At 41.7% G+C, this 23820-nt stretch overlaps 1 protein-coding gene across 3 annotated transcripts in view; it reads right to left on the minus strand.

Annotated features, from left to right (window-relative positions):
• The window catches only part of STX8 (syntaxin 8), a 313076-nt gene that overhangs the window by 121027 nt on the left and 168229 nt on the right, over positions 1 to 23820 (minus strand). For all 3 annotated transcript variants that reach the window (XR_002726115.3, XM_023190864.2, XM_023190863.2), the window contains exon 7: positions 4825 to 4926. Coding sequence is in view for 2 of the 3 variants with exons in the window: in XM_023190864.2 (XP_023046632.1) it covers positions 4825 to 4926 (102 nt within the window). In the remaining variant the exon portion in view is untranslated. The remainder of the gene's footprint in view (positions 1 to 4824; positions 4927 to 23820) is intronic.

The following is a 23820-nucleotide window of genomic DNA, read 5'->3' on the forward strand; positions in this document are numbered from 1 at the left end:
TCACCTCCAGCTATAACAGGTGAATCTACCTTAAACCAAATTCACCTTGAGCTATAACAGGTGAGTCTGCCTTAAACCACATTCATGGTATGATGTTTCCTGGTCCACCCTGAGTATGTATGTCCAGGGGGCAAATTCACATGTGGGCCTTTCTATGACCACACACTGTCAATAACTATTTTCTCCAATAACTGTATTTTCTCCCCTTTCTTTTTCTTCTCCTATTCCGCTCAGTGCCAAGGCTGCCTTTTCCCCCCCCCCCCCCCCCCCCCCCGCCAAGTTTAGTTCTAGTTCACTTTTAGTCTGAGGATATAGCTCTTTGGGGTCCCAGTTTATTGTGGGAAGAGTCTCCCATTACATTTTCCTAATTAGAGTGGGTGCCCAGGGACTTAATTTCCATCCTACCTGCCTGCCCCTCTCAGGCTACAGAAGTCTCTGCCTTTATCAGTTTTAAAAAAACAATTATTTTTATTTTTATTTATTTATTTATTTGTCCAAGATGGAGTCTTGCTCTTTCGCCCAGGCTGGAGCGCAGTAGCGCAATCTCGGCTCACTGCAACTTCCGCCTCCTGGGTTAAAGCGATTCTCCTGCCTCAGCCTCCTGAGTAGCTGGGACTACAGGCATGCACCAATCATACCCGGCTAATTTTTCTATTTTTAGTAAAGATGGAGTTTCACCATGTTGGCCAGGGTGGTCTCAAACTCTTGATCTTGTGATCCACCCACCTCAGCCTCCCAAAGCGCTGGGATTACAGGCGTGAGCCACTGCGCCCAGCCCACAACTTTTTTTTTTTCTTAAAGAAAATACTAGAAAGTGGGCCGGGCATGGTGGCTCACGACTGCAATCCCAGCACTTTGGGAGGCCGAGGCGGGGGGATCACCTGAGGTCGGCAGTTGAAGACCAACCTGACCAACATGGAGAAATCCCGTCTCTAATAAAAATACAAAAATTAGCTCGGGGTGGTGGTGCATGCCTGCAATCCCAGCTACTCGGGAGGCTGAGGCAGGAGAATCGCTTGAACCCGGGAGACAGAGGTTGCAGTGAGCTGAGATCACGCCACTACACTCCAGCCTGGGCAACAAGAGCAAGACTCTGTCTCAAAAACAAAAACAACAACAACAACAAAAGAAAACCTTGGAAAGTACTTAAGAGTTTAGAGGCTGAAAGCAAAACCAAGCCAGGCTAGTATGAAGGTTCCTCAAACATTTAAACACTGAATTACCATTTTATCCAACAATTCTACTTCTGGATATATACACAAAAAAGGTAAGACTTGAGTGGCTATTTATACAGCAACATTTATGGTGGCATTATTCACAATAGCCAAAAAGTGGAACCTGTGTCCACTGACAAATGGATAAACAAAATGTGATATATACATAAAATGGAATATTATTCAGCCTTCAAAAGGAATGAAATGCTGATGCACACTACAAGATGGATGAATCTTGAAGACATTATCCTAAATAAGGCAGATACAAAAGTATACATATGGTCCCACTTACAGTAGGTACCTAGAATAATCATATTTACAGAGACAAAGTAGAAAAGTAGTTATACCAGGGGCTGAAGGAGGGAGGAATAGGGAGTTATTGTCTTAGATAAATTTCAGTTTGGGATGTTAAAAAAAAAAAAAAAAAAAGTGGCTGGGCGCAGTGGCTCACACCTGTAATCCCAGCACTTTGGGAGGCCGAGGAGGGTGGATCACCTGAGATTGGGAGTTCGAGACCAGCCTAACTAACATGGAGAAACCCTGTTTCTACTAAAAATACAAAATTAGCCGGGTGTGGGGGTACATGCCTGTAAATCCCAGCTACTGCGGAGGCTGAGGCAGGAGAATCGCTTTAACCCGGGAGGCAGAGGTTGCAGTGAGCTGAGATCATGCCACTGCACTCTAGCCTGGGTGACCGAGTGAGACTCTGTCTCAAAAAAAAGAATAAAGAAATTTCTTTTCCAGTATCTACTTAACACTGCTAAACTGATGAACTTCTTCCTTCTGAATCATTACATATAATTCTGTGACAGATAATATATATATAAATAAAATGAAGCATGAGATAAATGTATAGTTAACTTATTTTAAAATATAGACATAAGTTTTAAAAATGTATTTTAGTACTTCTGGGATTCCTTAAATTTTTCTCTATTAAAAAAAAACACTTAAGAGTCTAGTTCAGATGACATTATGACACTTCTAGGTAAAAATACCACACATCAGATAATAACATCAAATTAGAAATTGGCAACAGTGTAAGAAACATTCTGCATTCATTATGACTTCATGACATGTGAGTTACTATGTTGCAAACACAAAAACATACCAACATGTCTATGAATATATTCATTCCAAACTAGCAACATAATTGCTGAGAACAAAAACATATATAGCATTATATGTCTTCCTGCTTTAGACATATAGTAACAAGAGCTAATACCAGTACTTGCTCACAGCACACAATGTACTAAAGATGGTTCTAAATGATATATATATTAGGTTGGTGCCAAAGTCGCTGCAGTAATGGCAAAAACCATGTTTCCTTTTGCACCAACCTAATATATACATATATACATATATATTATATACACGCACTCATTAATTTCTCCTAACAATCCTTTGAGGTCTGTATCTTTATTATCCCCATTTCAAAGATGGGAAAATCGTGGCAGAAGGGAGTTTGAGCTTTCCTGAGGTCATGCAGCTAGTGAGAGGTGAAGCCTGGGTGTTAGGCCAGGCTCTAGAGCCCACTCTCGTGACACTACGCTCTGGCACCTCTCACATACGTATGGAAAGCTGGGGAAGGTGGCCAGCACTCGACACTTTACATAGTCCACACAACTGAATTTTGACAACCAAGTTCTCCACTTTCTTCTAATGAGGAAACTGAGGTCCAGAGAATGAGAGAGAGTTGGGAGTGAATTCATCTCTCGCATCTTTAAAGCATCAGGATCCAGCATCGATAACAAAGTCCCTGTGGCCAGAAGTTATGCGAGAAGATTGATAAAGCCACATTGAGGAGCAGAAGCACAGGGCAGGGTGGTCGGGCAGGACAGTGTTGATAAAGGGTCTGCAGTAGGCCCCGTGGGGCTCCACTACCCCTGAGCTTCCAGAGTCTCTATGTGCCTGACCCTCTCTCACCCCGTTGTTCTAGCCTTCTTTCTTACTGAGCACACACAGCCAGGGAAGGTGACGCTTCTGAAGCTGCACATCTCAGGGACCCTTGGCCAGAGCTTCTAAAGTGGATAGATCAAGAGGATTCACATTTTTCATATTAAAAAAGGCTGAAAGTTTGGCAAAATATCTGTTCAGATCTCTAGGGTTTTTTTAGACACAAGGTTTCACTGTGTCACTCAGGTGGGAGTACACTAGCACGATCATGGCTCACTGCAGCCTCAACCTCCTGGGCTCAAGTGATACTCCTGACACAGTGTTACAAAACTGGCTTAACTAGGGCCTACTCAAGCGGGAAGGCCAGTCCATGCTCACAGAGCCAGAAACACAGCAATGCTTTCTGAGGTCACACGTGGGTGACTCCAGAGGAATCTGCATGCAATGCTTAGGGCAGGGTTTGGCGCTGCCTCACCAAGCCATTACATTTCTAGACAAAGAATTAACAGTTTGTAGTGAGTGGGTTATCTGTTATTTCTTGCTAAAATTCATCTACGCTAGTATGATGCTAACATTTATCTCCTAAACTGGGATACTTCAGGCACATACCACCATGCCTAATTTTTAAAATTAATTAATTCATTTTGAGACAGGGTCTCACGCTGTCACCCAGGCTGGAGCGCAGTGGCACAATCTCAGCTCACTGCAACCTTCAAGCAATCCTCCCTCTTCAGCCTCCCCAGTAGCTGGGACTCCTACAGGTGTGTGCCACAATCTCTGGCTATTTTTTTGTATCTTTAGTAGAGACAGGTTCTCGCCACGTTGCCCAGACTCCTAATTTTTAATTTTTTTTTTTTTTACAGAGACAAAGGTCTTGCTATGTTGCCCAGGCTGGTCTCAAACTCCTAAGCCACCGCACACGGCCTGTGATTCTATCTTTCATAAATATGTCAGCTTTATAAACTTGGTGCACCTTTGTGAGACAAAGCACCGAAAAACAATCACTGTGATTACTACTGCTGTTCCCATCATTTATCATCATGTATCTTTGGGCAAGGCGCTGTGCACAGCCAATACACAATTTAAACTTCACCAAAGTCTGCATCAGAATTTCTGCGGAACAAGCATCTGCAGCAGAACTGCTTGGTACGCCTGTTAAATAACGAACGTTCTTGAACTCCACCCTACATCTAGTCAGTCAGAATTCCTAGGGGAGAGCCTCAGGATCAGTATTTTAAGCAAGCCCTCCAAGCGATTTTTATCTTGGCATATGAATCCCCATTTTACATACAAGGTATCAAGAGGTAAAGTGACTTGACAAAGACACCATCACGAAACATAGGATTTGAACTCAATTAAGCTTGTGGTTATTTTAAGACGGCACAAAAGCAAGTGAGATCCCCTTTAAAACCCGCCAACCAGTATAATGTTACACGATTTCCCAAACCATTAATCTCTGTAAACACACAGAAAGGACTCTTTTAAATTAAAAAAAAAAAAAAAAAAAGAATGATACGCCCTCTGAACTCCACACAATTCATTTCATTCTGACCAGATTTAACCTTCGTTTAGCAATTTCAGTGCTGCATCCAATGGCACTGCCTGTATCAGAAGAGCAACCAAATCCCCGCAGCGATGAGACAAACAGGAAACTCAGAGCAGAGTAAATCCACAAGCTATGACAGAAACAGAGCCGTGAGAAGTAGCTATCTCTTACCGCAAGAGGTTGACTTTCTGTCCACCACGTTTACACGCCTGGTTTCAGTGCGAAGTTTTTCATCTGTGTTCTCCACCAGGTTGGCAAGGTCGTCAATTATCTCTAGAAAGGAAAGATACATGATTACTATTCCTGAAATCACCTGGTTCAAATCACAGTATCACAGCTGTGGTTGTTCTTCCTAGCAATAATGATCTCAAGTGCAGTAATTGAAAAGGCACAGAACTCAGGTTGATTCTTTGAAAACGGCGATTCTGATTGTAAAAGAAAAAAAAAAGAGTAGTAAAGAAGAAAACTGATTTAACACAATTCCAGCAGACAGGAGAAATGCCACATTCAGAGGAAAGAAAGCATGATGCACCGAATTTACGCCAAGCTGTCATTCAAGTATAAAGGAACAGACAGGCCAGGTGCAGTGGCTCACGCCTATAATCCCAGCACTTTGGGAGGCCGAGGAGGGAGGATTGCCTGAGGTCTGGAGTTCAAGACCAGCCTGGCCAACAAAGTGAAATCCTTTCTCTACTAAAAATAAAAAAATTAGCCGGGTGTGGTGTTATGCACCTGTAATCCCAGCTACTTGGGAGGCTGAGGCAGGAGAATTGCTTGAACGCAGGACGCAGAGGTTGCACTGAGCAACCACTGCATTCCAGCCTGGGCGATAAAAAAAAAAAAAAAAAAAGGAACAGACAGCATAGTAGACTTCAGGGACTACCTGTGCCCTTCTTGAGAAAACCACATGATGAAGAAATCAAGCCAATCAAAAGATAAATAAAGAGATGATGGAGATAACTGAGTCCACTTAAATACTAAGAGTAAACAAAATGTGGATTAGATAACAGAAAGGTACAGAAATGTCACAACAGTAACAATGTAATTCCAACTGAAAAATTAGTCAGTGGTTGCAAGTGGGGAAGGAAGGTGAAAAGTTGAAAGTGCTCATTTCTTCATCTCTCGCAGTGAGGCATATTGAGCAGTTGAAAAGTTAATCATGCAGAAATGTGTAGCCTTTTAAAATCACCAAAACTTTAATGTTTTTTGTTAAGCTTGAGGGATCTTTTAGTAATTACTATCTCTTGTAAAGAATCCTTGATGTGGGCTGGGTGTGGTGGCTCACACCTATAATCCCAGCACTTTGGGAGGCCAAGGCAGGTGGATCACCTGAGGTTGGGAGTTCAAGACCAGCCTGACCAACATGGTGAAACCGTCTCTACTAAAACTACAAAATTAGCCAGTCATATGGTGGTGCATGCCTGTAATCCTAGCTACTAGGGAGGCTGAGGCAGGAGACTTGCTTGATCCCGGGAGGTGGAGGGTGCAGTGAGCCGAGATCGCACCACTGCACTCCAGTTTGGGCGACAGAGAGAAACTCAGTCTCAAAAAAAAAAAAAGAAAAAAGAAAAAGAATCCTTGATGTGAAATTTCTTTTTTAACTCTAATCTTTTTAAGTGAAATTGAGCCCTTCACAACATTTAAAATAGCATATATAGTACGATCTTAACTATGTAAAATTATTTGTATCCATCTTTTTATATTTACATATCTATAGGAATATATGTGAATAAAATTAATTTAATGCTAATAATGATTATTTCTAGATGGTAGGATGCTGTGTGACTGCTGCCTTCTTCCTTGCATTTTTCTGTGTTGCATGAATTTCTTGCTTTCTGTTTTTTTTAAGAGACAGGGTTGCTCTGTTACCCAGATGGGATACAGGGTACCGTGATAGTTCACCGCAGTCTTCAAGGTTCTAGCAATCCTCCCATCTCAATCTCCTGAGTAGCTGAGACTGTAAGCATGTGCCACCACTCCCAGGTAATTGTTTAAATATTGTGTAGAGATGAGGCCCTGCTATGTCACCCATGCTGGCCAAACTCCTGGCTTCAAGAGATCCTCTTGCATCAGCCTGTCAAAGTGTTAGGATCACAACCACGAGCCACTGTGCCTGGCCTGAATTTCTTACAGTGAGCATATATAGTCATGTGCCACATAATGACATTTCAGTCAATGACGGACCACATCTACGACATTGGTACCATAAGTGGTACAGTATTATGATGTTATAATACCATATTTTTAGTGTATCTTTTCTATGTTTGGATATAGATTTTTTTTTTTTTTTGAGATGGAGTCTCACTCTTGTTGCCCAGGCGGGAGTAGAGTGGCGTGATAGCAGCTCACCACAACCTCTGCCTCTCAAGTTCAAGTGATTCTCCTGCATCAGCCTTCCAAGTAGCTGGGATTACAGGTGAGCAAGACTCATAATTTTTGTATTTTTGTATTTTTAGTAGAGATGGGGTTTCATCATGTTGGCCAGGCTGGTCTCGAACTCCTGACCTCAAATGATCTACCTGCCTCGGCTTCCCAAAGGGCTGGGATTACAGGCGTAAGCCACTGCGCCTGGCCATATTTACCATCTTATTACAACTGCTTACATGCAATAACATGCTGTACAGGGTTTTAGCCTACGGGCAATAGGTCATACCATACATACAGTCTAGGTGTGTAGCAGGCTTTACCATCTAGTGTTGTGTGAGTACCCTCCATGATGTTTGCACAATGATATAACTACCTAACGACACATTTCTCAGAACATATCCCTGTCAAGGAATGTATGACTATTATATTTTTCTTTTCTTCCCCCCCCCCTTCCTGTTTTTATAGTGACTGCTTTGGAGACATGTTGTTCAATACCAGTCACCATTTTTCTTAAAGCATTAAAGTAAAGCAAACAAGGAAATCAAAGTTTCCAGAATGATGTGTGAATTGAATTCTGAAAGCTACATGGGTGAAAAAGCAGGAAAAAGGCAACCCATGCAGAAAGAATCATATCTGAAAGGCACAAAGGAGTTGGGCGCTCCTGCTTCTTGCCTCCTGCAGCACTTCCTACAAACCTCTTACTTATAGACCCTATAGTTACATTCCACCGATTTGTTTACATGTCTTTAACAGGAAGATTATGATATAAACTAATTTTTATTCATCCTTATACCTCCCACACCTGGGAGAATGCCTTGTATACAGCAAGATAAATAGGAAAAGGTAAAGACAATGAATGGGCTGGTGGGTCACGCCTGTAATCCCAGCACTGTGGGAGGTCGAGGTGGGTGGATCACAAGGTCAGGAGTTTGAGACCAGCCTGGCCAACATGGTAAAACTCCGTCTCTACTAAAAATACAAAAATTAGCCAGGTGTGGTGGTGTGCGCCTGTAATTCCAGATATTTGGCAGGCTGAGGCAGGAGAATTGCTTGAACCCAGGAGGTGGACGTCATAGTAAGCTGAGATCATACTACTGTACTCCAGCCTGGGCAACAGAGCAAGACTCTATCTTGGGGAAAAAAACAAACAAGCAAACAATGTCCTAACTTATCTTTGTTTCTAGTCCTGATTCATTTTAATTCATTTTCCATACAATACTCAGAGCATATTTTAATTCTCTCATATTTCAATGAATTAAAATTTAAATAGCCACATGTATCGAACAACTCAGCTCTAAAGCAATAACTTAAAAAAGAAACCAAGAAAACACACACACACACATGCCCTACCAAGAGGTATAGTTTTAACATAAAAATTAACAGAAGAAATAAAATTAAATACTAAAAATGTATGATTCAGGAAAGGGGTAAAGTGGAACAAAGGATAGATGGGACAAAAAGAACAGAAATACAATATCTATCTGGCATGCTTAAATTCAACTGTATCAATAGTTGCATTAATGTAAACAGACTAAACTTTTCAATTAAAAAACAAAGGATATCAAGCAAACTTTTTTTTTTTTTTTTGAGACGGAGTCTTGCTCTGTTGCCCAGGCTGGAGTGCAGTGGCGCGATCTCGGCTCGCTGCAAGCTCTGCCTCCCGGGTTCACGCCATTCTCCTGCCTCAGCCTCCCAAGTAGCTGGGACTACAGGCGCCCACCACCAGGCCCTGTTAATTTTTTTGTCTTTTTTAGTAGAGACAGGGTTTCACCGTGTTAGCCAGGATGGTCTCAATCTCCTGACCTCGTGATCCGCCCACCTCGGCCTCCCAAAGTGCTAGGATTATAGGCGTGAGCCACCGCGCCCGGCCTTTTTTTTTTTTTTAAATTATGCTTCAAGTTCTAGGTACATGTGCACAACGTGCAGGTTTGTTACCTAGGTATACACGTGCCACGTCGGTTTGCTGCACGCATCAACAACTCGTCACTTACTTTAGGTATTTCTCCTAACGCTATCCCTCCCCCAGAAAGATTTTTTAAAAAAGATGACACAACTATATAGTTTGCTATGGAACTCACTATAAGGCACAGTGTTTGTATGAGAAAGTTGGCAAAGCTATATTAATATCAGACCAGACAGACTTCTAGAAAAGGAGTATTATTAGATATAAAAAGGAACTTCTCATCATGATGAAAGGACACGTGTCAAAAATGGGAAATTCTGTCATTATTTGAAAATTAAGGAAAACAACTCCGATTTCTCCACAGGGCAAAGATGAAATCACAAGAGAAAGTAAAAATATACTGAAATGAGTACAAAGGACAACTGCTATAGACTGGATGTTTGTGTGCCTTCAAAAGTATGTTGAAGCCTCATCACCAATGTGATGATATTTGGATGTGGGGCCTTTGGGAGGTGAATGGTGAGGAGGGTAAAGCCCACATGAATGAATGAATCCTGTTCCATGCATGAGATTTATGACCTTATAAAAGAGTTCCTAGAGATCTCCCTCATTTCTTCCACCATGTGAAGTTACAACGAAGACAGCTGTCTATGAGAACCAGGAAACAGACCTCACCAGACACCAGATCTGCAGGCACCTTGATCTTGACTTCCCAGCCTCCATAACGGTGATAATTTCTGTTGTTTATAAGTCATTCAGTTGATGGCATTTTATTATAGCAGCTTGAATAGAACAAGACAACAATGTAGCATAAAAGTTTTTGGGATGCTACTAAAGCGGTACTTAGGGAGAAATTTATTGCTCTAAATGCATATATTAGTAAAGAAGAAAGATGTAAAATCAATGATCAGACTCAAGCAAATAATAGTATGATCATCTCAATAAATGCAGAAAAAGGATATGACGACATTCAGTGTCCATTCATGATACAAATTCTCATCAAAATAGAAACGAAAGGCAACTTCTTTGGCCTGAAGAAGGACATCTATTTAAAAAACACTCAGCGCTAACATCATACTTAAAGGTGAAACATGGAACATTTTTTCTCTAAGATCAGGAACAAGGCAAGGACGTCTGCTCTGACAGCATCTGTTGAACATTTTATTAGAACTCCCACATTGTTCAATAAGGCAGGGGAAAAAAAAGCAAAAAGGTATGAAAGGGAGCTATAAAGCTGTATTTGCAGATGACATGATTGTACACCCAGGAAACAATAAAGTCTATTTAAAAACTACAAGAACTAGTAAGTAAATCTAATAAATTTGCATGTACAAAGTCAGTAGTAAAAGGCAATATATTTCTATATACCAGTGATAAACAATGCAGAAAAAATAAAAGTAAAAAATCCATTATAATGGCATCAAAAGCCATATTACATACTTAGAAACAAATCTAACTGAAGATGTGTAAGACCTCTATAATAAAAACTATAAAACATTGCCGGGAGAAATGAAAGAAGGCCTAAGAAAAGGAGAACTGGCCTGGCCCATATGGTAGTTCTATCTGTAGTTTTCTGAGGAACCCCCACGCTGTTCTCCGTAATAGCTGTACTAGCTCACATTCCCACCGACAGTATATAAGAGTTCCTTTTTCTCTCTACATATCCTCACCCTCATTTTTTTTTTCATATATTGGTTGGTCATTTGTAAGAGAGAATACAATATTTTAAAGACATTGGTTCATTTTTTTCAATCGACAGATATTATACAGAATTTTATAGATTGAATGCAATCCTAATCAAAATTCTAGCAGGCTTTTAAAATGAAACCTGCAAGCCAATTCTAAAATTCACAAAGAAAATTATTTAGAATAGCCAAAATAATCCTAACAAAGAAAAACAGGCCAGGCACGGTGGCTCACAACAGTAATCTCAGCACTTTAGGAGGCTGAGGTGGGCGGATCATGAGGTCAGGAGATGGAGACTATCCTGGCTAACACAGTGAAACTTTATCTTTACTGAAAATACAAAAAATTAGCTGGACGTGGTGGTGGGTACCTGTGATCTCAGCTACTTGGGAGGCTGAGGCAGAAGAATGGTGTAAACCTGGGAGGCAGAGGTTGCAGTGAGCCGAGATCACACCATTGCACTCCAGCCTGGGGACAGAGCAAGACTCCGTCTCAAAAAGAAAAAAAAAAAGAAAAAAGAAAAAGTTGGAGGTATTATGTTACCAAAATTCACCATTTATTATAAATATATACTAAGCAAAGACAATCTGATATTAGAATAAGGACAGACAAACACATCGATGGAACAAAACAGAGTTCAGATAGACTTGTGTGTGTGTGTGTGCGTGCACGCGCGTGTATGTGCACGCCCACCTGCACACGTGAGCGCTCAATTCTCAACAAAGGTATCAACAACATAGTCAATCAAATACGGAAAGGAAAGTCTTTTCAACAAATGGTGCTGGAAAAACTAGATATATGTATGACGAAATAAAAAACACCTCAACCCTTTCTTCTTTCTATGTCGGAAAAAAAAAAAAAAAGGTTGTGATGGTTCATAGACTTAACCGTAAAACCTAGAATTGTAAAGCTTCTAAAACAAAAAAAGAGAAAATTTTCATAGCCTGGAGTAGGTAGGCAAAAATTTCTTGGCCAGGACATAAAAAGACTATCCACAAAAGAAAACAAGTTGGTCAATCTGATTTAGCAAATCCTCAAAGGAAGTGATTTCCAGATCTCGTGACATCCTGATGCTCTGGGCATAGTATTCTTCCGAAAATGTGATGGGAGGACTTGGACACAACACTTCAGTCTTTGTCTCATCAGCACTGAACACAGCTGTTTCTATATAGTAAAAGTGAGCATTTTTATGATCCATGGCTCATTCTCTATCAAGAGGAATTTTCTGCTCATCCAAAGATACTATCACAAAAATTAAGAAATAAGCCACAGAATGGTAGAAAATATTTGTAGAACATAGAGCCGACAAAGAATTCGTATCTGGAATATATAAAGATCTCCTACATATTGACAATAAAGAAAGGCTAATTTTAAAATAGCCCAAAGATCTGAACAGATGTTTTACAGAAGAAGATACACAAATGGCACATAAGACACATGAAAAACAGCTCAAATATTGTCAGTCATTAGGGAAATACAAATTTCAACCACAATAAGATACTGCTTCACACTCACGACAGTGTGCAAACTAAAGACTTACAATACTAATGGCTGGGGGGAAATATGGCACAAAGGGTGCTGTACAAGCGTTTGGCAGCTCTCATCAAGTTAACCATATATCAACCATCTTACCCAGAAACTTCACGCCTAGGTTTTTTTTTTTTTTTTTTTTTTTTTTTTTTGAGGTGGCGTCTTGCTCTATTGCCCTGGAGCTGGAGTGCAGTGGCGCGATCTCTGCTCACTGCAACCTCCGCTTCCACTCGGAAGAGTTCAAGCGATTCTCCAGCCTCACCCTCCCTAGTAGCTGGGATTACAGGCATACGCCACTGTGCTCGTCTAATTTTTGTATTTTTAGTAGAGACAGGATTTCACCATGTTGGCCAAGCTGGTCTTGAACTCCTGACCTCAGGTGATCCACCTGCCTCGACCTCTCAGAGTGCGGGGATTACAGGCATAAGCCACCATGCCCAGCTCACTCCTAGATATTTACCAAACAGAAATAAAAGCCTATTTCTCAAAAACAAAACAAAACAAAACAAAACAAAAACCTGTACAAAAATGTACACTGTAACCTTATTCATGAGGGCCCCAAACTAGAAACAACCCACATATCCATCATTAGGAGAATGGGAAAGCAAACTGGGGTATATCTGCTAAATGGAATACTATTCAGCAACAGAAAGCATGAGCTACTCATGCATGCCACAACTGTCTAAATCTCAAAAAGTTTTGTTGGCTGAAAATAAGAAAACAAAAATCATTATATGCTTTATGATTCCATTTATAAGAAATATAAGGATAGGCTGGGCGCGGTGGCTAGTGCCTGTAATCCCAACACTTTGGGAGGCCGAGGTGGCAGATCATGAGGTCAGGAGATCAAGACCATGGTGAAACCCCGTCGCTACTGAAAATACAAAAAGAAAGAAAAAAAAATTAGCCAGGTGCAGTGGTGGGCGCCTTTAATCCCAGCTACTCGGGAGGCTGAGGCAGGAGAATGACGTGAACCCAGGAGGCGGAGCTTGCAGTAAGCTGAAATGGCGCCACTGCACTCCAGCCTGGGTGATAGAGCAAGACTCTATCTCAAAAAAAAAAAAAAAAAAAGAAATATAAGGATAAACCTAGCCTACAAAATAGACATCAGAAAGTGGTTGCCTCTGGTGTGCTTGACTAGAAAGGGACATGAAGAAACTTTCTGGGATGATGGAAATGTTCTAAAGGTCATAGAAATTCATGCAAATGGGTACAGCTGTCAAAACACATAGAAGGGAGGAAGGGAAGTAAGGACGGAGGGAAGCAGGGAGGGAAGGAGCCAGGCAGGCAGGCAAGACAAAACAAATGCCTTAGAATAACAAAATTTCAGACCTGCAAGAGTTGTGCAATCACCTTGTAGTTCCTTCCCCTCTTGTAACATCCCTGGCAGCGGGACGGTTAATCTTTCACTGAACACTCCCAGAGACTGGTAACATGGAACCTCATGAGAAAATCAGTTCCATGGCTCAGTTACAGGGTGATTCTGATAATTATAAAGTCCTTTATTCTGAGCTAAAATTCTGCCTGCTCTCAATTTCTACCTTAGGTATTTCTTTTCCTTCTTCTTTTTTTTTTTTGTTTTGAGACAGTTTCACCCTTGTTGCCCAGGCTGGAGTGCAGTGACATGATCTCGGCTCACTGCAACCTCTGCCTCCCGGGTTGAAGCAAGTCTCCTGTCTCGGCCTCTCAAGTAGCTGAAATTTCAGGCGCCCCTTAAGTATTTCTAGACCAACACAGCATCAGTGTTCTTTCCTTCATAATTTTCCTCGTATATCTCCTTGGTCTTCTCCTCTAGGTTAAATATACTTAGATCTGAACTTGAGCAAATCCTCAAAGGAAGTGATTTCCAGATCTTGTGACATCCTGATGCTCTGGGCATAGCATTCTTCCTAAAATATTATGGGAGGACTTGGACATATTGCTTCAGCCTTTGCCTCAGCATTGAACACAGCTGAGTTTATATATAGTAGCATATGTAAAAGTGGGCATTTTTTTTTTTTTTTTTGAGAGGGAGTCTCGCTCTGTCGCCCAGACTGGAGTGCAATGGCATGATTTCAGCTCACTGCAAGCTCTGCCTCCTGGGTTCACGCCATTCTCCTGCCTCAGCCTCCCGAGTAGCTGGGATTACAGGTGCCTGCCACCACGACCAGGTAATTTTTTGTATTTTTAGTAGAGACAGGGTTTTACAATGTTGGCCAGGCTGGTCTCGAACTCCTGACCTCAGGTGATCCACTCACCTCAGCCTCCCAAAGTGCTGGGATTACAGGTATGAGCCACCACGACTGGCCTAAACAACTCTACTTTTTAAGTTATAAAAATTATTTAATAGCAGTTTATAAACAAGAGGGAAAAAAGTAAACAATATCCAAATACCCCAGTATAACAACAGCGTAATTCCCCCTATGTGTTCACTACAATTTGACATAAACATATTTTTGCCAGGGGCGGTGGCTCACGCCTATAATCCCAGTACTTTGGGAGGCCGCGGTGGGCAGATCACCTGAGGTTGGGAGGTCGAGACCATCCTGGCTAACACGGTGAAAACTCATCTCTACTAAAAATACAAAAAAATTAGCTGGGCATGGTGGCGGGCACCTGTAGTCCCAGCTACTTGGGAGGCTGAGGCAGGAGAATGGTGTGATCCCGGGAGGTGGAGCTTGCAGTGAGCCAAGATCGTGCCACTGCACTCCAGTCTGGGCAACAGGAGCAAAACTCCATCTCAAAAAAAAAAAAAAAAAAAAAAAAACACCATACATTTTCATTTAATTGCAATATGTAAGTCTCCCCCATCAAATGATATCATTTGTATTCTTTCATGTAGCTACAGTCTTCAGTTATAATTTCTAATAGTTACAAAATATTCATTCCATAAAATAACCATTCCTTAAATAATAGCCTATTGTTGGATACTCAGAATGTTTCTTTCTTTTTTTTTTTTTTGAGAGGGAATCTCGCTCTGTTGCCCAGGCTGGAGTGCACTGGCACGATCTTGGCCCACTGCAAGCTCTGCCTCCCAGGCTCACACCATTCTCCTGCCTCAGTCTCCCGAATAGCTGAGACTACAGGCACTCACCACTATGCCCAGCTAATTTTTTTTGTATTTTTAGTGGAGACGGGGTTTCACCGTGTTAGCCAGGATGGTCTCGATCGCCTGACCTCATGATCCGCCCGCCTCGGCCTCCCAAAGTGCTGGGATTACAGGCGTGAGCCACTGCGCCCGGCCACTTAGGTTTCTATATTTCTAAATAATGAGTCTATAAATTCTTTCCTCCATTATCATTGTGTTCTTTTTAATCATTTCCTTAACAAAGTGTGATTATGACTGCCTCATAAACTTTGAAACAGATTGCCAAATTATTTTTTAATAGACTTATAGTGCCACTGTTGGTTTGACGCGATGCATTCCACTTGTCAGTTATGATGACCTCAGAAGATTTCCTAGGCCAGAGAGCCTCGGGAAATTCCCACTCTGCAGACCACGCACTACCAAGGTGGGAATTTCCCTAACCACAGTCTACTGAGAGCAAATTAAATACAGGTTTCAGAGTATAGGTTGTGAAACAACCAGCTGACAAGTTCAGATTCCTGACAATAGAGGCTCCAAAGAGAAACTGATATCTTGCTTCCTGGTCAGTACTTGCATTTGGTTTCATGCAGGAGCTTATATTTCAATCACATGTTAATTTGAGATACCGAGTGCCATTCCAGCACAGAATGGACAAAATGGAACAACGTAAAGTATACTGGAAAAATGACGGAATCACAAGGATTAAGAAGTATTATATGGTGTCAGAATACCTGACTCCAATAAAACTTCATCATTTTTCTACTCTCAATTACAGCCTCAATACATTCTATACAAAGGGAGAGAGTTTGCTATATATTTTCAGATGAATTTGATGTCTTTTTATACTACAATGGACTCATAATGGCAGCAATAAAGTCATTAAGTTATTATGCCTTTTGCTTATGTTCTTTTTTTTTTTTTTTTTTTTTTTTGAGATGGAGTCTCGCTCTGTCGCCCAGGCTGGAGTGCTGTGGCCGATCCCAGTTCACTGCAAGCTCCGCCTCCCGGGTTTACGCCATTCTCCCGCCTCAGCCTCCCGGGTAGCTGGGACTACAGGCACCGCCACCTCGCCCGGCTAGTTTTTTGTAGTTTTTAGTAGAGACGGGGTTTCACCGTGTTAGCCAGGATGGTCTCGATCTCCTGACCTCGTGATCTGCCCGCCTTGGCCTCCCAAAGTGCTGGGTTTACAGGTGTGAGCCACCGTGCCCAGCTATTTTATATTTTTGAGACTGAGTCTCACTCTATTGCCCAGGCTGGAGTGCAGTGACACGATTTTGGCTCACTGCAACCTCTGCCTCTGGGGATGAAGTGATTTTCATGCCCTAGCCTCCCAAGTAGCTGGGATTACAGGCACCTGCTACCATGCCCGGCTAATTTTTGTCATTTTAGTAGAGATGGGGTTTTACCGTGTTAGCCACACTGGTCTCGAACTCCTGAACTCAAGTGATCTGCCTGCCTCAGCCTCCCAAAGTGCTGGGATTATAGGCATGAGCCACCACGCCCAGTCAAAAAGCTCCTATTATTTAAAACCATAACAACAACTGCCAATATTTAATAAAAATTTGCCATGTGCTAAGCCATTGTTTCTCAATCTGGAGGCACAAACAGTTATAAAGTTTTAAAAAATTCGACCAGGTGTGGTGGCTCAATGTCTGTAATCCCAGCACTTTGGGAGGCTGAGGCAGGTGAATCACGAGGTCAGGAGTTCGAGACCAGCCTGGCGTGGCAAACATGATGAAACCCCATCTCTACTAAAAATACAAAAAAATAGCTGGGCATAGTGGCGGGTGCCTATAATCCCAGCTACTTGGGAGGCTGAGGTAGGAGAATCGCTTGAACTCAGGAGGCGGAGGTTGCAGTGAGCCGAGATCGAACCACTGTACTCCAGCCTAGATGACAGCAAGACTCTGTCTCAACAAACACACACACACACAAAAGAGTTTAAACAAATTCTTCCACACCCCTCAGTATTGATGTTACCGTATTTATTTAATTCAATATAAACGTAAGTATACATTCATTATGTTTACAACTCCTTATAGTGCTAAAACAAATATTCATATAAAAATGAAAACTACAAAACCCAAATTCTATTTAACCACAATAATTTAATGTTGAAAACAATGCATGTTTTGGGAATCTTAAACTGTGCTTAAAACATGAATATGGCAGCTGGGAGCAGTGGCTCATGCCTGTAATCCCAGTACTTTGGGAGGCTGAGGCAGGCAGATCACTCACTTGAGGTAAGGAGTTTGAGACCAGCCTGGCCAACGTGGTAAAAATACCAAAAAATCACCCAGGCACCTGTAGTCCCAGCCACTCAGGAGGCTGAGGCATGAGAATCGCTTGAACCTGGGAGGCCAAGGTTGCAGTGAGCCCAGATCGCGCCACTGCACTCCAGCCTGGACAGAGTGAGACCGTTTCAAACAAAACAAAACAAAAAAGAAAACAAAAAAAATCCACAAATATAGTACAGGCTAATGTACAGGTCCTTTGGGTTTATCCTGCTGTTCTTTATGTCAGTCGTGAAGACATCCTTTATACGGTGCATAGTGACAGGCTTTGGCCGTGTCTTGGAAGCAAATACTTCATTACATATTAAATATACCTTCTTTTCTCAACAGCCAAGAATGACTAAGATCTAACACAATTATACACAGAGGTTCAAATGTGGGCTGGAACTGCACAGCAAGACACAATGCAGTAGTCCTCCAGGTGACCCAGAATATTATTTTAATTTTAAAATATTATCATCAGCATAAAAACAAAACATGTAGAACAGCTCTAATTTGAGGATACAGTGCAAAAAGCCATACATACATTACTTAGGCATTAAACAACCCTACAATAGCTGCAATAAATAAAGACCTCTTCAGTTTTCCTAGCCCTTCAATGAAAAGTTTACTTTAAAAAAATGTAAGCCACATCAAAACCTTTGCTTAATAAGGTAACAACAATAAGAACGGAAAGAAAAAAAAAAAAGGAACACGTTCCATTATTTTAGAAGACTCGAATCCTGATGATAATGTGCTCAGCTCTGAATGAAATAATTTACAGATGATCGACATGTATTTCTTAGCAACCTGTGTGCATAAAAAGGTACAATGTATCGTATGATTCCAATTATATGACATTCTGGAAAGGCAAAACTATAGAGAGAGTAAAATAATCAGTGGTTACCAGGAGTTTGGGAGAAAGGGAGAGAGTGACAAATAGGAGGAAGCATAGGAATTTGGGGGAGACAGTAAAAATACTCTATGTGGGCTGGGCGCAGTGGCTCACGCCTGTAACCCCAGCACTTTGGGAAGCCGAGGCGGGTGGATCATCTGAGGTCAGGAGTTCAAGACCAGCCCAGCCAACATGGTGAAACCCCGTCTCTATTAAAAATACAAAATTAGCCGGGCGTGGTGGCATATGCCTGTAATCCCAGCTACTTGGGAGGCTGAGGCAGGAGAATCGCTTGAATCCAGGAGGCGGAGGTTGCAGTGAGTCGAGATCTAGCCATTGCACTCCATTCAGCCTGGGCAACAAGAGTGAAACTCCGCCTCCAAAAAAAAAAAAAAAAATACTCCATATGATATGTAAAGGTAGACAGGCGGCATTATGCATGTATCAAAATCCGCAGAACTGTACAGCACAAAGAGTGAACCTTAATGAATGTACATTAAAAAAACAATCATTAGAAGCCTGGAGATTCCAGAGATAAATGCAGACTATGATAAGTGGATCAAACTGTATTACAAATGTATGCAACATCACTGAAAGAGGTGGGAAGAGAAGGTGCTGACCTAAGTAGCTGTGGAAATGAGTGGCATCTATAAGACTAAAAGCAAAAAGACTTGCACATAAGCCCTGAATTCTAGTTGGTAAAGTTGTTTCCCATGGGGGTACAGGCTAACAATTCTGACACTGCTATACGAGTACACTGGCACTAAACAATTAAGGGCATGGGCCGGGCACGGTGGCTCACGCCAATAATTCCAGCACCTTGGGAGGTCAAGGCGGTTGGATCATGAGATCAGGAGGTTGAGACCCGTCTGACCAACATGGTGAAACCCTGTCTCTACTAAAACTACAAAAATTAGCTGGTCGTGGTGGCACACGCCCGTAATCTCAGCTACTCGGGAGGCTGAGGCAGGAGAACTGCTTGAACCCGGGAGAGGTTGCAATGAGCTGAGATTGTGCCACTGCACTTCAGCTTGGGGGACGGAGCAAGACTCTGTGTTGTAAAACAACAACAACAAAACCAACTAACGACATGAATAGCAGATAGTGGGAGCCAAACTCTCACTGATGGAGTGATAGTCTACAGACAAGCAAGAGGATGAAGCTAGAATAATCCATGTGGTGATGGATTTGAGAACAAACCCACACTGAATGTCAGAGGAGCACAGAAGCCAACTAGAAGAGTTCTTGATAACCAAAGGTGGAAGATTCTGAACAACAAAATCGTTTTGAATTATAACCCAAAGTATGAAATAAATATCCATGAATCCATATTGATAAAAACTAATGATTGAGGCCAGGCGCTGTGGCTCACGCCTGTAATCCCAGCACCTTGGGAGGCCAAGGGGGTGGTGGATCACATGAGGTCAGGAGTTCAAGACCAGCCTGGTCAACATGGTGAAACCCCATTTCTACTAAAAGTACAAAAAAAAAAAAAAAATAGCCAGGCTTGGTGGCAGGCGCCTTTAATACCAGGTACTCAGGAAGTTGAGGCAGGAGAATCGCTTGAACCCGGGAGGCGGAGGTTGCAGTGAGCCGAGATCATGCCATTGCACTCCAGCCTGGGCAACAGAGTGAGATTCTGTCTCCAAACATTAAACAACAACAACAACAACAACAACAAAAACGAACAAACAAAAAAACATGATTGAATAATACATGAGGACGAAGAGACAAATCTCCAGCTAGCTTATGTAAATACTACACTGTCAAGTAAGAAGGAGTATAACTCTCTATTTCTTAGGTGTAGACTGCATGTAGTGACTCCTTTCAAAGAACAGCATGGAAATGGGGAAGGAGTAACTTCACGGTGGAGAAGCCTAACGAACACCACCTCAGCCAGGTGATCGAGGTCAACACTAGTTACAAAGCACATTGACCGTATGTGACATATCTTGATACGATATGAAAATGGTACTTTGTGGTCTTCCACCCCACAACTCATAACCCCAGTATATCATAAGAAAAACACTGGGCAAATTATAGCTGTGTAGTATCCTACAAAATACCTGAGCAGTACCCCACAAAACTGTCAACATCAAAAACAAGGGAAGTCAGAGACACTGCCACAGCTTAGAGGAACCTAAGGAGATGCAGCAACTAAATATAATGCCGTATCCTCGAACAGAAAAAGGACATTGGGTCAAAACTAAGAAAATATTAATCAACTTACTTTAATAATAATATATCAATATCGGCTCACTAATGGCACAAATATATCATGCTAATGTAAGACAGTAACTACATGGGAAAATGGATGTGGGGTAGACAGGATCCCTCTGTACTATCTATTTGATTTCTCTGTAAATCTAAAACTGTTCTAAAAAATAAAGTCATACTATCTGATTTCAAGACTTCCTATAATGCTATAGTAATCTGGCTGGGTGTGGTGGCTCACTTAAGGAACCTCCAGTACTTTGGGAGGCCAAGGCGGGCGGATCACTTAAGGTCAGGAGTTTGAGACCAGCCTGGCCTACATTGTGAAATCCGTCTCTACTAAAAGTAGAAACATTAGTTGGTCATGCTGGTGGGCACCTGTAATCCCAGCTACTTGGGAGGCTGAGGCAGAAGAATTGCTTGAACCTGGGAGGTGGAGGTTGCAGTGAGCCGAGATGGCACCCCTGCACTCCAGCCTGGGTGACAGAGTGAGACTCCAGCTCAAAAAAAAAAAAAAAAAAAAAACCCTACAGTAATCATGATAGTATTCACATATGAACAGAGAAGATGATGAATGGAACAGGAAAGAGTGCAGCAGTAGATTCAGGCGTATCACCAACTGATTTTCCACTAAATATACATATATGAACTTCAGGTTCCAGAAAAAATCTCAGCAGGCCCATTTCTTCCATTCTCACAGCATCCCTATTCACATGGAAGAATGAGAACCTACTAAGGGATCACAGCAATTCCTGAGTGGCTCCTATGAGCAAGGTACTGTTTCCTTAGGCTGGCATGTGAGGCAAGTGTTACTAAAGGTAAAGCTCAACAAGGTTAAGTGGTTTGTGCAAAGTGACACAGCTGAGGAGTGGCAAAGCTGGGTCTGCAGTGCAACCTGTCTGATTCTAGCAGCTTTCTCGCAACATTCAGAAACAAATGTCGAAGAAAGAAAAAGAGGACATCAGCTCAAACATCCCAAGCCTGCCTTGTTTGTCCTGTTTTGTTTTGTTTTTTTAGCTTTGTTTGAAAGATGAGATCACTCATGTTTCCCCCATGTCTTCCAAACTATTAAGTAAATATGCAATGAATAGTTACTAAAATGAACATGTTAGCTTATGAGGCCAAATTTATAATCCAGTTGAGTGTGTCTGTATGTTGTGTATACATTTTACAACAACTTGGGGGCTTTTGCATAGTCAGTGGAATTATTTATTTATATTTATTTATTTATTTATTTTTTGAGACGGAGTCTCACGCTGTCACCCAGGCTGGAGTGCAATGGTACGATCTTGGCTCACTGCAACCTCTACCTCCCGGGTTCAAGCGATTCTACTGCCTCAGCCTTCCAAGTAGCTGGGACTACAGGTGCCCACCACCATGCCTGGCTAATTTTTGTATTTTTAGTAGAGACGGAGTTTCACCATGTTGGTCAGGCTGGTCTCAAACTCCCGACCTCAGGTGATCCGCCTGGCTCGGCCTCCCAAAGTGCTGGGATTACAGGCATGAGTCACCACGCCCGGCCTAGTCAGTGGAATTATTTAAATGCTATTAAAGTAAAACTATGTTATTTCAATTGTTATAAAAACGTACAGTGGTTACTTTTGCTCTGCTGTATCCTGTTGGTTATAATCATGATTATCTAACCTCAAGTCTTGGATCAGAATACAATCCCCCTAGGCCGGGCGCGGTGGCTCAAGACTATAATCCCAGCACTTTGGGAGGCCGAGACGCGTGGATCACAAGGTCAGCAGATTGAGACCATCCTGGCTAACATGGTGAAACCCCATCTCTACTAAAAAAAAGTACAGAAAAACTAGCCGGGTGTGGTGATGGGCACCTGTAGTCCCAGCTACTCGGGAGGCTGAGCCAGGAGAATGGCGTGGATCCGGGAGGCGGAGCTTGCAGTGAGCCGAGATCCGGCCACTGCACTCCAGCCTGGGCAACAGAGCGAGACTCCATCTCAAAAAAAAAAAAAAAAGAATACAACTCCCAATGGTAAGCCGAGGTCATTTGCTAATATTTCCCCACTCACAATTATAGAAAACCCTGTACAATTTTTATATCTCTATTTTATCATTCCAGCTTCTAGAGAGTCTCTCATTAAATATCTAGACCTAAACTAGTAGAACTCAGCTCTCTTTGAAAAACAGCCTGCATTTCAAATCCAATAGGATCTGTCAGCCTGAGAAATTTCCTTTCCTTCTGGACTCAGAAATGCTAACAGGATCACAGCCTTACGCTGCCGTATCTGCCCCTGCTATTGAATATTTAGAGCAAATTCTAATTTCAAATTCTTATAGTTAGAACAGAATATTTACATCTAAAAACAATTAGAGATTGAGAAAGTCTAGAATGTTATTTCTGGGTTCTTCCTCTTGTATCTCAACGAAACAGGCTAGCTTTTTATGAAATTCATCAAGTTTATGTTATTTCTAAGTTAGGTCTTATACTCTGCTTTCATTCAATTTCATATAAATGAATAGTTTCAAAAATAGTTATGATGATGGTAATACCATTTTGAAGCTCTCTAACCATTTTACAAATCATTTATTGTCTCATCTGATCCTCCTGTCAATCTGGAAAAATATACAGGGAGCTGTTAGAGTATTTTATAGATGTCAAAAGAGGCCCACATGGATTACGTAACTTGTCCAAGTTACCCCACTAATAAGTGCTAGGGCAGGAGAAGACGGGTCTCTGGATTTCAATCCGAATGCTTTACTCAGAAGCTCATGCCTCTCCTGTCTCAAATTTCAGGTCTAACTCTAGACTAAACATAGTCTGCATTTTTCTCATTCCTTAGGAACATCACCTTGGTTTCTCCGTATTTCTCTTTCTTATAGGAGATCTCTGACGAAGCCCAGATAGTTGGGTAAAACTGAGATGCTGAGAGATTCAGCACCATGACATCTGTCAGTTAGAAAGCTGAAATTAACCATGTACTCTTGCTTTAAAAATAAATAAATAACTTGAAGAAATTTTCTCTACTTTACAAGAGAGCATTCCTCCTTTGTGGAAAAGTTATCTACCATTTTCTACCCAGTCTTCACACTTCAGACATTTTTTAGGTGTGTTTTCACCTTTCTAAAAGGGGGATGTGAAGGGAAGAGCTCTGTACCAGCACTTTCCAGAGGCAGGGATTTACAGGCAGGTCTCTTAGAGCCACAGTTGGCCCACATATCTTTGATTTTCTGATTATATGTACGTTTTCAATTGCCCTTGTATTTTGTTT

Source organism: Piliocolobus tephrosceles, chromosome 16 (assembly GCF_002776525.5).
Source record: "Piliocolobus tephrosceles isolate RC106 chromosome 16, ASM277652v3, whole genome shotgun sequence".
Classification (NCBI taxonomy): domain Eukaryota; kingdom Metazoa; phylum Chordata; class Mammalia; order Primates; family Cercopithecidae; genus Piliocolobus; species Piliocolobus tephrosceles.